We start from the raw sequence: 13,793 nt of genomic DNA, 5'->3' as shown, positions 1-13,793 counted from the left end.
CTATTTTATTGGGGTTGAGGTTAAGATTCTCAGGGTAGAAAAACAAAGCAACAAAGACCCTGGGATCCAGTTTCAGTCTAAAACTTCTTCCAAGTAAAGGGTATAAATGTTTTGTAAATGAAAGTCTAGGTTAATATTGGGCACATTTCATTTAGTTGATTTGTTTTGATGCAACTGTACTCTTTGCTCTCAAATATGAGATTATGAACTTACTAAGGAACTTCAAGGACAAGGAGGAGGAAGGCATAAAAAGGAGGCACAAAATAAAATGTCATTCATCAGTCACAGGAAAGGGGTTTGGTTGAGGGTCTCCAGTCTCCCTACAGGTCCCATCTTAAGGGGCCTCAGAACTCAATGGCATAATATTCCTCTAAGCTGAATCATGGCAATCAAACCAGGACAATTTTATTTTTATGAATTCTGGGTGAGGAGGCATATCTGCTGGCACTATGATCTCCTGCAGCAAAAAGAGAATTTTATTGGTTTTGGTACAGCTTTAATTTTTACATTTGAGTAACTGGAAAACAGTTTCCATGGAAAACAGGAATGACACTAGACAAGCAAGAAATTAGGTTTTTGTTTTAAAAGGCTGGGAAAGGTTTGGTAAATGTTCAGTTTTTACACAGTGCTGCACAGAATATTCCTCTTATCCTTTCTCAATACTTTCTTTTAAAAGGACCTTTGCTGTGAATAGCTCTGATCCCTACTGCATAATTAGACAGAAGTAGCCACTGCTGACCCTTGGGGGACCAAGTTTTTTTCTTAATTATACTTCTGAAAAACCTGCCTAATGGCAGTACTTACCCGAGAGATTGAAATTGTGTCTCCCGGCCTGGCCAACGTGTTTTGTTTTGTTTTTGGTCTAATTACGCATGTCCCCAGGAGACTGGAAAAGCTCAGAAGAAGCTGTTGCAGTCTCTTGGGTAAATTCTAGAGGTTTAGATCCTTCCATGAAAGATTTCTTATTCTGTTTTCCTGACACTTACTTACAAGGAGGTATAAAGGTAAGAATATTTTCCAATAAGCTTGAAGCAAGGAGTGTCTAATGGGAAATTCTGAATGGAATTTGAAAACACACCCTTCAGTTATTTCTCATTCACAAATTTAAAGTATTGCTGTGATTCAACTGCTTTAGCTTTTAAAATCCCAACTTAACACATTGTACCGAAAATACCATTCTTAGAATGTCACTTCAGGCTGATCCCTATGCTCTGAGCTCTTACAGTAGTAGGTTCCCAGTAAGTTCTCTGGTTGAGGAGCAGAAATGAAAATCCAGGGACACATATGTCTAACCCTGGCTCTAAGAATATACAGCTCTGAGCCTTAGTATTTCGGTCTAAAAAGTGGGCCTTTGATACTACTCGCCCTCATGGGAGCTAGAAGATGAGAGGAAGATAAACGCCTGTGTATAAGCACCAAGTGACTGCTTCAGTGAAAATTAAAGGGCAGAGGAGTCAGAATCACTATAAAATTCATATTTATAAAAAGCAGGTATTGGGTGGTAGCCAGTTTGGCTCAGTGGATAGAGTGTGGGCCCTCAGACTTAAGGATCAAAGGTTCGATTCCGGTCAAGGGCATGTACCTTAGTTGCAGGCTCAATCCCTGGCCTGGTGTGGGTGAGTGCAGGAGGCAACCAATCAATGTGTGAGACACATCGATGCTTCTCTCTCTCTGTCTCTTCCCCTCCCTTCCACTCTCTCTAAATATCAATGGAAAAAATATCCTCGGGTGAGGATTAACAACAACAACCACAAAAGCAGCAGGTATTGGGCTTGTGTGCCTTCAACTTCGTCAGAGCTCACAATGTGTATTTCCTTACTGTCTCCACTGGAAGCAAGTTTCCTCTGGTCAGAGCTGAGCTAGACTGAAAGGGTATGGGATGTTCGCATTGCTTAACGGCACTAATTCAGTCTTGAAAGGTAACGTGCAGGATACAGTATTATTCAATCCTTTTCATCTGTAGCATTGATTGGGTTTACATGCCTTATCCTCTACTAACACTCCAAAACGCTGATCAATAAAGATCAAACCTCCACTGTAAATACAGGTACTTTCCTCTGTCCTCAGGGATGCAAAGGAAGGTGGAAGGAGACTAGTCCCATGAGCAAATCCTGAAAAGGCGCTAAGTGCCCTTACATCAGAGCGGAGCCAGCTCTGCCTCAGGTGGGCACTGCAGCATCCTGGCACAAAGAAGAGACACTTCCAGCGGAGAACCATCTTTCTCAGAGAGTCTACTATTGGATGGGTTTAAGTCCTTTGACATTCTTGCTGCAACCCCCCTTCCCAACACAAGAAAAGCTCCCACAGGATAAACAGTAATCACCCCCACCCCCACCCCTGTCATACTTCTTTAGACCACAAGGCTTGGAGGACAGACAGGTCACTGAGCTCTCTTCAATGTATTTATACAATGAAAGTCAGTTTCCCAAAGTGTGTTTTGGCGAACACTAATCCAGGGGTGATCTTTCAGGAAAAGAATTCCAGAGTTAACTAAATTGGAGAAATGCTATGATAGTGCACATGAACATACTAAAGGTTCTGAGAAATCCTGCAATAAAATAGCAATAATACACAAAACCTCGCATTTGACTTGGTTAAACTCAGTGTTTCATTGGGATTGAGCCTGTAACTGAGGTACATGCCTCCCCCCCCCCCCCCCCCCCAGCTTATTTTGGGAATCACTGGTCTGTTGTTTTAGGTAATCGAATTTCCTTGCTAAGATCCCATTTTCACTTTCACACTTTAACATTTCTCAAACCAAAATGTATCTTACAATCAAAGTATACATTTACTGTAGTAGTAGCTCTTATTTCCCAAAGAGATATTAATCATCTTACAATTTTGAATATTTCAAAAACTACTTAGGGGAAAGTTGAAAATGCTAACCAGGACACTGGGAAAAAGATTATTCTCTTATTGAAAAAGTTTAAATAAAAGTTAATGAACCCAACAATATTTTATAAATTATAAAGCCAAATTATAAATCCAAATGTGAGTCTTAAATATCACTACGGTTAAATCTGAGAGGTAATTTAGCAGACTTCTTCTTTTCCATAGGTAGAGTGACCATTTATAATTTACCATTCAAAGCAGGATGCTTTTGAAAATAAAAAGGGCGCTATCAATAATTGGGCTGCAGCACAAGTATGAAACAGGACTGTCCAGCCAAACTAAGATATGTGCTCATCTTACTTACAATGCAGCATAGAAGCCCCGCTATGAAACTCAAGAAGTTACAGAAACTCCTATTTTTGTGATTATTTTTCTATTCCTATCTCACCTTGTCAGCAGCTGCCAGCAAATCATCAGCCATCTTGTCCAGGTTTGGAGCTTTCCCCGTGTAAATGAAGCACATCATTTCCTTAAAAACTTCAGGCTCCACATCATTGATTTCAACCCGATTCTATGCCAGAAAAACTGGAAGTCAGAAATATTCCAGCAAACCAAATTCCCTAAACAATTTTCATGATTTTAAGCTCTAGTGAGGAGAGAAGCTTGTATCATTTAAAACGTAACATGAATGAAAAATTGCTCTCTGCCATATTTGATTATAATATTCTCCATCATATGTACCACCTTTGTTTTCAAAGACAGCTATAGCTTTCATTTTTTTTACCTTTCTTTTCTTGAGTAGAAACACATGTCTGATACCCTCACCCCAAACCCTTTGGGTGATCTGCCTGGGAGAGAGTGAGTCTCCACCTAGAATCCTTCTGGACTACCTCTCTCCACTCTCACAAAGTGTCCCTTCAGGGAATTCGTAATCCACTTTAGTAACACCGTAAGAAAAGATAATTAGGAAAATAAATCTGCTGCCAAATTGGAAAACTCATCTGAATCTAGTCACCTAGCTAGAAGACATATTTTTATCCTGATACATACCTTTTTGCTCTCCTCCATTTCATGTTCAAACATGGCACTAAAAACTGGAGAACGAGCTAGAAAGTGAAAGGCAACAGAGACAGATGTGGTTATCACGTTGTAAATCACTCAGTTCTTCTGTTATGCAGAAGAGGTCATTTTCTTTGCTGTCACACTGTTATAGGAAAGGGTCTTAGCCTCAAATTATATCAGAATTATAAAATTCATTTTTTTATATTATATCAGTAAGTTAGTAATTACAATACATAGTTAAAAAAAGAAAATGCTACTTACAAAATAATTTATTAGCTAGATTCCAAACATTCATGTTTTAAGGAAATTACTCAAATTTATCTGTATGTTGGATGACAATGATATTCTCTGGGTAGATTTGGGGGTTCAACTGGAAGGTCCTTTAGGGTTCTAAGCAGGATGTCTTGATATCTACATTTTTGCCTGGAAAAAAGACACCTACTTTCCCCACATCCAGGGACCACACAGCAAGGAGGCCCAGAACAAGGCTCAATGGTGTCCACTAACTAGATGAAACGCATGCTCATTTACGGCAGGTTTTCTGGTCCTTCCAGCCTTGCATTCTCAACAGAGCTGATAACTTCCCAAAGAGGCAAGAAAAAGAAATCTTAGGGATTACATCGTTTGTAGCCCTTCAAAGCTCAACCCTAATAAAAAATAAAAAATGAAATAAAATTTTAAAAAAGCTCAACCCTACCTAACAAAATCTTATTCCTTAGTATTTAATGTCTCTCATTGGGGATAATTTAATTTTTCCCTGAGGGGTGGGAATAATGAAAAAGGGTTAAGAAACAGTGTTCTAAGTCATGCCCAATTCTAGTCTAATGAACACTATAAATAATAAGTAAACTTAATTTCAACCATGAAAGTAATAAAATGGCTAATAACTCAAATCTTATCATGTTTTCCGACAATCAGGGATTTGGTGAAAGTTAAGACTACCAATCTCTAACCGAGAGAGGAAGAACAGATGGAATATATACAGGACTTTGAGCTAACAGGTAACTGGAACTTTGACTTATAGTTTATGTTAGGAAGGACTAATTTTAGATCTGCCATTTTTTAACCACACATCTTGGGCAAATCACTAAACCCTCTGAGCCTCAATGCTTTAAACTATTCCAAAGGATATTAATTCTCCTTGTTCTTATCTCAGAAGGGCTACAGACTAAAAGATACTAAATAAATACATTACAGAAATTGAAGACTAAAGGGCTAGTGCTTTTAATAAGGGGGGAAGGGTCCAAAGCAGTGATATGCTTAGAGGGTCATCATTGGATAGACAGAAGCTGAGGTTATGAAATAAATAAAATCACCCAGGGAGAATAAGGAGAATGAAAAGAGAACTGAGGGAACACCAATGTTTAAAAGGATGCATGAAGAAGAGGGAGGCCACACATCAGAGGTAGCCAGAGAATCAGAAGAAAACTAGAATAAAGGAGCCAAATAATATATGAACGAGAGTCCCTCAAATGTAAGAACTAGCCGGCCATATTACTTTGGAAAACTGCTTTCATTGCATGTAGATGAACTGAGGATAGTGAGAGGAGACTAGCTGAGATAGTAAATGTGCTAACTTAAGAAATTTAGCTCTGAGAGAGAGAGAGAGAGAGAGAGAGAGAGAATGAATATGAGAATAAGAATGAATAACTAGGGGGAGTAGCCTGAGCCTGTTTATAGACTGAGGGTAAACAGGCAATAGGAGAAAGAGAGTTGATGAAGATACCAGATAACAAGGGTATAAGTGGCAGAGTAAGAAGAAGAAGGAGGCAGCATGGGATATGAAACAGAACAGAAGTAGAAAGTACAGTACTCTGGACACAAGGAAGAACACCCCTTCCACCAAGAATGCAGGGAAACTGCAGGTAAGGTGAGAGGCAAGAGCTAAGGGATAGGGCCTCAATTTTCTCTTGGAAGAAGTAGCAAGGTCATCTTTTAGGAGATGGAGATTAAAGGAGAGTAGTGAAGTTTTGAAGTAGCTATTGTTGAGAAAAAGAAAGGGAGCTGACTAACTGTAGGAAGAGTTCTTGGCAGTGCTGAGGGCCTAGCTGAGTATGGAGCGCTAACCTAAGAGTTGATGACTTTCTTTAGCAATACACGGTAACATCTAGTTCAGAGAGGGAACAGAAAGATGGTTAGACTGAGCCAGAGTGGGGTTTTGCCAGGTGTGTATTTTAGAATAGAGCTGAGAATCTTGGTAAGAAATTTGTTGCTGAAGGTTCATGCTATTTCCTTTTATGTCTTATGGCCTGGATAGAAGTTTGTGGCTGACTGCTATGCTTTCACGTGAAGTAAAGTCAACCCTGCCTTATCAGTTCCCCTCTGTGTCACTCTTTCTGGTCTCAAAGACAAAGGGCCTATTATTAGAATAAGACCTGATCCTCCATGTCACTGGCAATATTCTTATCCTTCTGATATGTTTATATGGAAGAGAAGGCTAAGATCTCCAGGGCAGGGGACTTAACTGAACGTAGTTCATCCTGAGTCCAGAATCCTCTCTGTTATATCCTAAGTCCCTGTCTAGGAACTAATACTTGATCCTAAGCAGTGTTTTGACATCTGTTCTCTAGGTGCAAAGGCATTCAATACACATCATCATCCATTCCTTGAAAATGGTGGCCTAAGTCCACTACAGAGAGGAAGAATAGAAATACCATTTTTATGGAGAGTTGCCTTTTTGATTATGACAACTAATGTCACCACAATATAAAAATATATTTAGTTGCAATTTTTTTTCACTAGTTCAAAAGGCTGAAGTTACTCAGGTCATTATGCAGCCACTGGTTTGCCTTGTTTCACCAAAACGAACGCTCTCTACGAATAGATACTAACCTGCTAAGATAGCTTTGTGAGCCTGGAATTCCTGGCCAGCAACACACAGACAACAGTCTGTGAACCGGGAATTCTCCCAAAGTCCTCCTAACTCATCTGCCAACCGGCACTCGGGAACCTTCACCATATTCATGGTATTCTGGCCAGAAATGTTGACGGAATCTTGCACCACACTCACCTGTAAAGACAAGGAAACAGTCCAAAGCTTTTGTTATCAGGAATTTTCTTCCCAGCAGGAAGAGAGATGATTTATACCTCATTCAGATACTAACGTTAGTCATATTCTCTTGAAACCACCTCCACAAATCAAGGCTTTATCCTCTGGATCACATAATTTTCAATCTATCAGTTATATGTAGTCTACACCATCTCAGGAAAATAGGGAGAAAGCCCCACAAATCTCCTTCTCCTCCAACTTCTAATAAGCCTCACCTCCCCTTCCCTGAAAACCTCGGCAAAACCACCAGAGGGAAAAACTAAAAGAAACAAATGTTAAACCTCAAGTATTTACCTTATTCTGCCTTAAGGTTAAATACGAAGAACTCCTATAGAAACTACCATTTAAATTAAACTCTTTAGAGAGAAAAAGCTAGTACACCTAAAAGCATTCCACTTACTTTAGTTAGGTCTGGAACATGAAAATAAAATGCAACTTCCATAAGGCCTGGTAAATAATTGGTACTTCCGTGCAAGTGTTAATATAATGAACAGGACTAGGCTTGGAAGATCTTTCTGGTAGAGATAACTGTGTGGGTATCCCACACCCACACCATTTATACCCTTACTCAGTCATTTGTGACAATGAAATACAAGACTGCTGGCTCCTGCTAGACTTGCACTCATAGCTTTGGAACAGAACGAGGAGAACAGGTTTAAAGAGGGATCCAACTTGCCACATGGCTTCAGCAGCAGGTTTTAACCAGTTGAATTAACAGTTCAGTTTAGATTTAAAACAAAACAAAATAAGGTAACTTCTAGATGGGTCAGTGAAAGTCAGGTAAGCTTGTTAGTATACCAAATAAAAGAATTTATAAATCATATAACATTACAAAATAAATGTAAGTTACCAAACTGAAGCAGATCAGTCTTCTGCCTAGCAATCACTGCTATGCTTCATCTCCTACATCATAATAGGTTAGAAATGTTAAAATCAAAGCAGAATTCATAAACCTTGAGAATCAGCTCCCCCATTTTGCTATTCTGATAAGTTAGTTGAGAAAGGCAGCTTAGGAACATCCTAAATGACCCAAATTTCTTTTAACCTTCAAGATAGAAGTCATCCCTTAAATGCAGTCATAAACCCCGAGGCAAAGTTAATGCCCCATCCAAATGACCGGCAGTCCCTTCTGTGCTGGAGTGAGATATTTATTACCAGGTCGAGAAATTTATTCATTTGTTTAAAACGAGCTGTTATAGTCTTGAGCAATGAAGCAGCCAAGTTAATCAATTATGAATGTGCTTAGCATTAGCAGCACATTTATCAGAGCCAGATTATAACATTATTTTAATAGCCTGAGACCCAGCACAAACTACTGCACAGATCCTCTCTTGTCCTGTGTAAGATCTCTAATTTGGGTCAGCCATTCTCTCATATTAACACTCTTATTTCTTTGATATAATATTAATATCAAAGTAGAAGATGCCTGTTTCCAGTTATAGCTTAAAAATACTGATGATTAATTTATTTCAAAAAAGGAAAAGACCAAGTAAATCCAACTTCCTCATAAAGAAAGGCAGGACTCTCTTGGGATGACCAATGAAGGGAATGGAGAATGCTCTTGGCACTAGGTCCTAAGCCTGAATTAAACCAGGCTGCCAGGAGCCCAAAGTCATTAACACTTGATGGCAATTTACTAGTCTGAGTAAAATGAATTGGCAAGAGATAAGGTGAATTCAAACTATGGTTACCACAGACCCTCTGCTGGTTAGATGCATGCTTGGTAGTAAGTGGGGCACCCAAAACTGTGACTCCTCTTGCAGGGACAATTCCTCTCTCTAGACACAAATAGGAACGCACAAGAAGGAGAATGTACCTTTCCTGTCTGAGCCAGACTTGTTCTGCAGATATATGGATGCCTGGAGTCTCCAGAGCTCTGAATGTCTGGCACCTCTTACCAACATTAAATACGCTTAATTAAAAATAAATTTTAAATGGCATTCACAAATGAGTCTTCAGAGCCCAAACTTTTAACTTAGAAAGGGATTGTTTTCCTCTGCAAATGATGCTGCTAAAATGAAACCATTTTGAGAAAAACTAAAGATTTTTTTTAATGCCTATAAAGTTGACTATGGAGACTCATTCAGAATTACAGCTGCGAAGATGACGTGACTGTGACATTTATGCCGTCTTACAAATGGCTGCGTGAAAATGTCTCAGGAAGGCTGTATAACCCTCTAAATTTCAAGCTGTAAAAGGGCCTCACTTTTAAAGTCAATTACTTTTCTTAAAAAATAATATTTCATAAGAGACTAAAGATTGTGCCAATTCCTGAATATTTTACTTAAACATAAAAAATAAAACCAATGGAAATAATATTTTTTAACTTCCGTATCATTAAAACAATTAAGGGGGAAAAGACTCTGCATATAGATTGTTTTTAGCAGCAGCACTGCTTCTAATCAAAAGACTAGCAACAACCTAAATGTCCATCAACAAGAGAATAAACTGTTGCCTATTCACACAAATATTATACAGCAGTAAAAATGAATGAACGGTAGTTACATCCACAATATAAATTTTAGAAACATAATGTGAAAAGAACAAGTCCTAGATGACTACATACTTTCTGACACCAACTTTATAAAGCTCAAAACCAATCAAATGAAAACAACATATTATTCAGGCTACAAATAATATATGAGGAGATAACATATAATTCAAAATAGCTCTTTAGTATATCCTGAGGGGGGAAGACAACAGGCTTAAGGGTTAGGGGAGAAACATACAAGTTAATTCCAAGTTACTGCTGGGTTGGTTGAAGTTTACTACATTATCATATTTTATAACCTACTAGAGGCCCGGTGCATGAATTTGTGCACAGGTGGGGTCCCAGTGGCTGGGGGGATGGGCCGCTGGTGGTTGGCGGGCTGGTCCCGCCCCTGATGCGGGGGGGGGGGGGGGCAAAAGGGGGCAGGGCTGACCAGCACCACCCCCTGGTCGAACTCCCAGTTGAACTCCCAGTAGAACTCCCAGTCGAGGGGACAATTTGCATATTAGCCTTTTATTATATAGGATAATAATGTTACATATTAAATCACCATTTTTGTAGGACAAAAACAATCAAATATTGGCATTTTCACACAGTTCAACTAAAATATCCAAATAATTTATTAATAACAATAAAAAGAAAAAATAAATAGATCCACACATTTAAAATTTGGCAAAAATCATATTCCCAGGCTATGAAGGGATATTCTATGTTTGAGAAGGAAAGAAATGTTTTAAGAGTAAAGTAGTATCTCCTGGCTTGCATGGTTCAGTGGTTGAGCGTCAACCTATGAATCAGGAGGTCATGGTTCGATTCCCAGTCAGGACACATGTCTGGGTTGTGGCTTGATCCCCAGTGGGGGGTATGCAGGAGGCAGCTGATCAATGAATCTCTCTCATCATTGATGTTTCTCTCTCCCCCCCTTCTCCTTTCCTCTCTAAAATCAATTAAAAAATATATATTTTAAAGAGTTTAGTAGCATCTAGATATTTCATATTTCAACTTTAATTGCAACATTACAAAGAAACTCTGAAATCTTCTACCTATCAAAGGCATATACAATGAAGGTGGAATATGTGCATCTTTATTGCTAACAGCTACTTGTTTTCAATATAAGAAATGGAGGGAAGGGTCAACAGAAGCTAAAAGTCGATTTTCAAGTAGATTTTTCAAGTAGATTTTCCGTGGTCCAAATTATTAAAAGTGTAAAGCTTTCATGATTCTGTTTCATTACCAAAATACTCTCTGTTAAGAAAACCTGGTCGAGCCCATGTTTCCCTGGGTAAATAGCATTTAGCTCCACTTAGCGTGGCACAGCAGCCTAGAGATAGAAAATGGAGAGCTGACACTAATTTGCTGCACAATGTTAGGAAAAAATTACCTGACCTCTCCAGGCACCGCTTCTCTCCCCAACAACATGAAATGAAGATAATAGAACTAACCTAGCTCAAAGGATTGTGAAAAGAGACAATTCAAGGAATACTTTGAAAATGCTTCCAAATACATTAGCTAAGCAATATCATCTTGGAAGAATTGCCACATTTCCTAATAGTCAGACAAAAACATCACTGAAAATTGAATGTGAACCCAGTGTGGCACATTATAAACAAGACCACACATTCGGCATTTTCAGAGTTTGCAATCTAATTTCATTTAAATATTCATTAACAGTAATATTACTAAAATAAAGCCCAGACATACAAATGTGTGATTCTTAGTCTTGCACCTTAGGATGAATTCCCTCCTGCAGCCTCTGGGAATATCAAAAAATATTTTAAAATTAATGAAACAACTATACTTATTGCATCATGACAGGACAGACATGTGTCTGGGCCAAAGACTGATGAGGAATGGAGCAGTGGAGTATTCATAATCTAAATTTGTATGAGGGCATCAACTTCACAAAGCCTCGAAATAATAACAAAATACTATCTAAACCAATAATAAATAAAATATGAATATGAACTAAAATAAACATATATTTTTCCCCCATTGATAAAAGGAAGCAACAGGTCAAAGGGATAGGACTTACACCAAAGAATAATCTAGCTTTGTAAAGCGCTAAAAACTCAGATGAGCTGTATATATTTTTAAAACCCACACATCCAACACATACCCCCATGCAACTGTCTTGCAATGCTGAATGCTACTAAGTCCACAGAGAGCCTTGGAACAGAAACGAGTCTCACTAGGCACAAGCCCAAGTATAAGCAACACTCAGCACCTGTGGCCAACACTGAAGTGTGAGAAGAACAGATGGCATACCTGGTCCGATGGTAAGAAACTGATGGCATCAGCAGAACCCAGCAGACGTTTCCCTGTTCAACATCTCCTCACTTCCAAAGTGTCATCTCACTTCCCTTCTAAGTCAGTAAGGCAAATCTAAACTTAACCACAGGATTTCTTCTAAGAGAATTTTATATGGGGAAGCGAAGGGGGAGAGAGCGCCTCAGTCTTAACCACAGGACGAGAGATTGCCAAGTGAGGGCAAGACAACTTGTCTCCAAATCAACAATGTCCATATAAAAGGTGGAGCAGATATGGGGGGTGGGGGGGAGAGGGCGGCATATGAGAAAAGGCTGGACCCACTGTGGACTTAAAAATAATGTAATAAAGGCACTGCCTAAAACACCAGATGCAATATTTAGAGGAGATATCTTTCTTCAGAGAACAGTTAAGACTGGCTTTCATTTCCAAGAGAAATTAGAATTTTCCACTATATTTAAATTTTTCCGAAATTTAGGTCTTTAAGATAGGTGAAGATTAAATTGATGGTCTGTTTATATAACATTTAACTTCATACAAAACCACCTAATTGTATTCATTTCTTACTCGGGCAACTGAGTATGTAACTAGTTAGATTAACATGGAATTCAAATTTAACATTCATCAGACAAAAAACAACTGCAACAATTTCTGTATTTACCTAGATGTCATCATGTTAGTATTTCCTTCTTTTATTATAAGGCAGCTATTATGAAAACTGCATTTTACATATTCAGTGTGGTATCTTAATAAATGATGCTTCCAAAATTTCCTAACCACGAGGTACTATTCTGTGGAAATAATTAAGCTGTGACTCAGGAAAAAAGCCAGCTACCACTGGCCAGTCCTCTTCTACTAAAGGGCAGGATTCCTAAGGGACACCCTCCCCGGCTGCACAGGTGGTGACATGCTTTGGGACTGTCATTAACTCACAGTGCGCGCCTATTACTTGACAGATCAACTGTAGGAACTTGCCTGCACCCTCCCCAGGAAAATACAGTGGTCATTCTCATCAAGCGCTGCTGCTCAGGAAGTGGCTTCTTAGCCATACAATGTATAGGAAACACTGCCATCTAAGTTGACTAGAGGTTTTATTCGTTTATTACACTGTGAGCTTATGAATATTTATAAATGTGTTGATAATAGCATGAAACAACTTCTTAGTAAATAGTCATTAAAGAAACCACTTTCTAACTCACTCTCAGTTTGGGAATTTTACTTCAAGACTTCTCTTGTAAACCTAAAAAAGGCTTTTAAGTTGCTGGTGAGAAGGACTTGCCTAGCAGACTACAGATAACTCTCAGCTATTATGAGTTAGAGAGCTTTATATAACCTTCACTCTAGAATAGAGGCTTCTCACCTTCCTATTTCACAATTACTCTAGCAAGACAATCCAGAGACATTCAACTCCTGATAAGTCATACAGTTCAAAGAGCAGAAAAGAAAAGTGATCTACAGTCAAACATATGTGGACTTCATACTCAAGGAGAAGCCATAAAGTTTAAGGAACAAATATACACATATATTTGCTGGCCATTCTCCTCAGCTTGAAGTAACAGTCCTTCCAAATGCTATCTGAAAAAACCCGCCAAGAAAAAGCCAGAATCCTGACCCGAGCAATTCAAAAATCATAAATACCAAGATTGTACACAATCTTTGTTTTTAAGAACAGTAACAAGTGGAAAGCTAGATGCCCAACAACCTTGAAATCATGGCAGTTTTCAACCAGTCACATCAATAACGTTTGTGCAACACTATTCCACTTGGGGGTTCTTCCCATTCTCCATCCCTGATACAATACAATTAAATCGGCCACTGCTGACCAGGCCTGGGAACGGCTAGTCTCACAGTGGGGAAGAAGCACTCACCTCACAGAAGAGGGTAAGCTTGTCATCAGGGAGAAGCCCGTTGGCTTCATCCAAGAGAAAATCTCTACGGATGAATTTTTTGAATCCCCAGTCTTTGCCTTGCACAAACCTATATGCCCGTTGACTCTCTGAGGTGAAAAAAAAGTTATATTTAGGGTTACTCAAAAAACCAGATCAAATCTACAACTTGTCAGTGTATGAAGTTGCTGGACGTGAAAATAAAGAA

General features: G+C 38.8%; 1 protein-coding gene across 4 annotated transcripts in view; it reads right to left on the bottom strand.

Moving 5' to 3' along the window:
* The window catches only part of SPOP (speckle type BTB/POZ protein), a 75,575-nt gene that overhangs the window by 3,432 nt on the left and 58,350 nt on the right, over window positions 1-13,793 (bottom strand). For all 4 annotated transcript variants that reach the window (XM_070393006.1, XM_070393008.1, XM_070393004.1 and 1 more), the window contains 4 exons: window positions 13,568-13,695; window positions 6,727-6,904; window positions 3,883-3,938; window positions 3,281-3,403 (listed from right to left, as the gene is read on the bottom strand). In XM_070393006.1, coding sequence (XP_070249107.1) covers window positions 3,281-3,403; window positions 3,883-3,938; window positions 6,727-6,904; window positions 13,568-13,695 — 485 coding nt within the window. The remainder of the gene's footprint in view (window positions 1-3,280; window positions 3,404-3,882; window positions 3,939-6,726; window positions 6,905-13,567; window positions 13,696-13,793) is intronic.

Source organism: Myotis yumanensis, unplaced genomic scaffold (assembly GCF_028538775.1).
Source record: "Myotis yumanensis isolate MYYU_CA2020_CCGP unplaced genomic scaffold, mMyoYum1.0.hap1 SCAF_16, whole genome shotgun sequence".
NCBI lineage: Eukaryota > Metazoa > Chordata > Mammalia > Chiroptera > Vespertilionidae > Myotis > Myotis yumanensis.
Note: the sequence above shows the minus strand (reverse complement) of the source record. Positions and strands in the feature narration are given on the sequence as shown.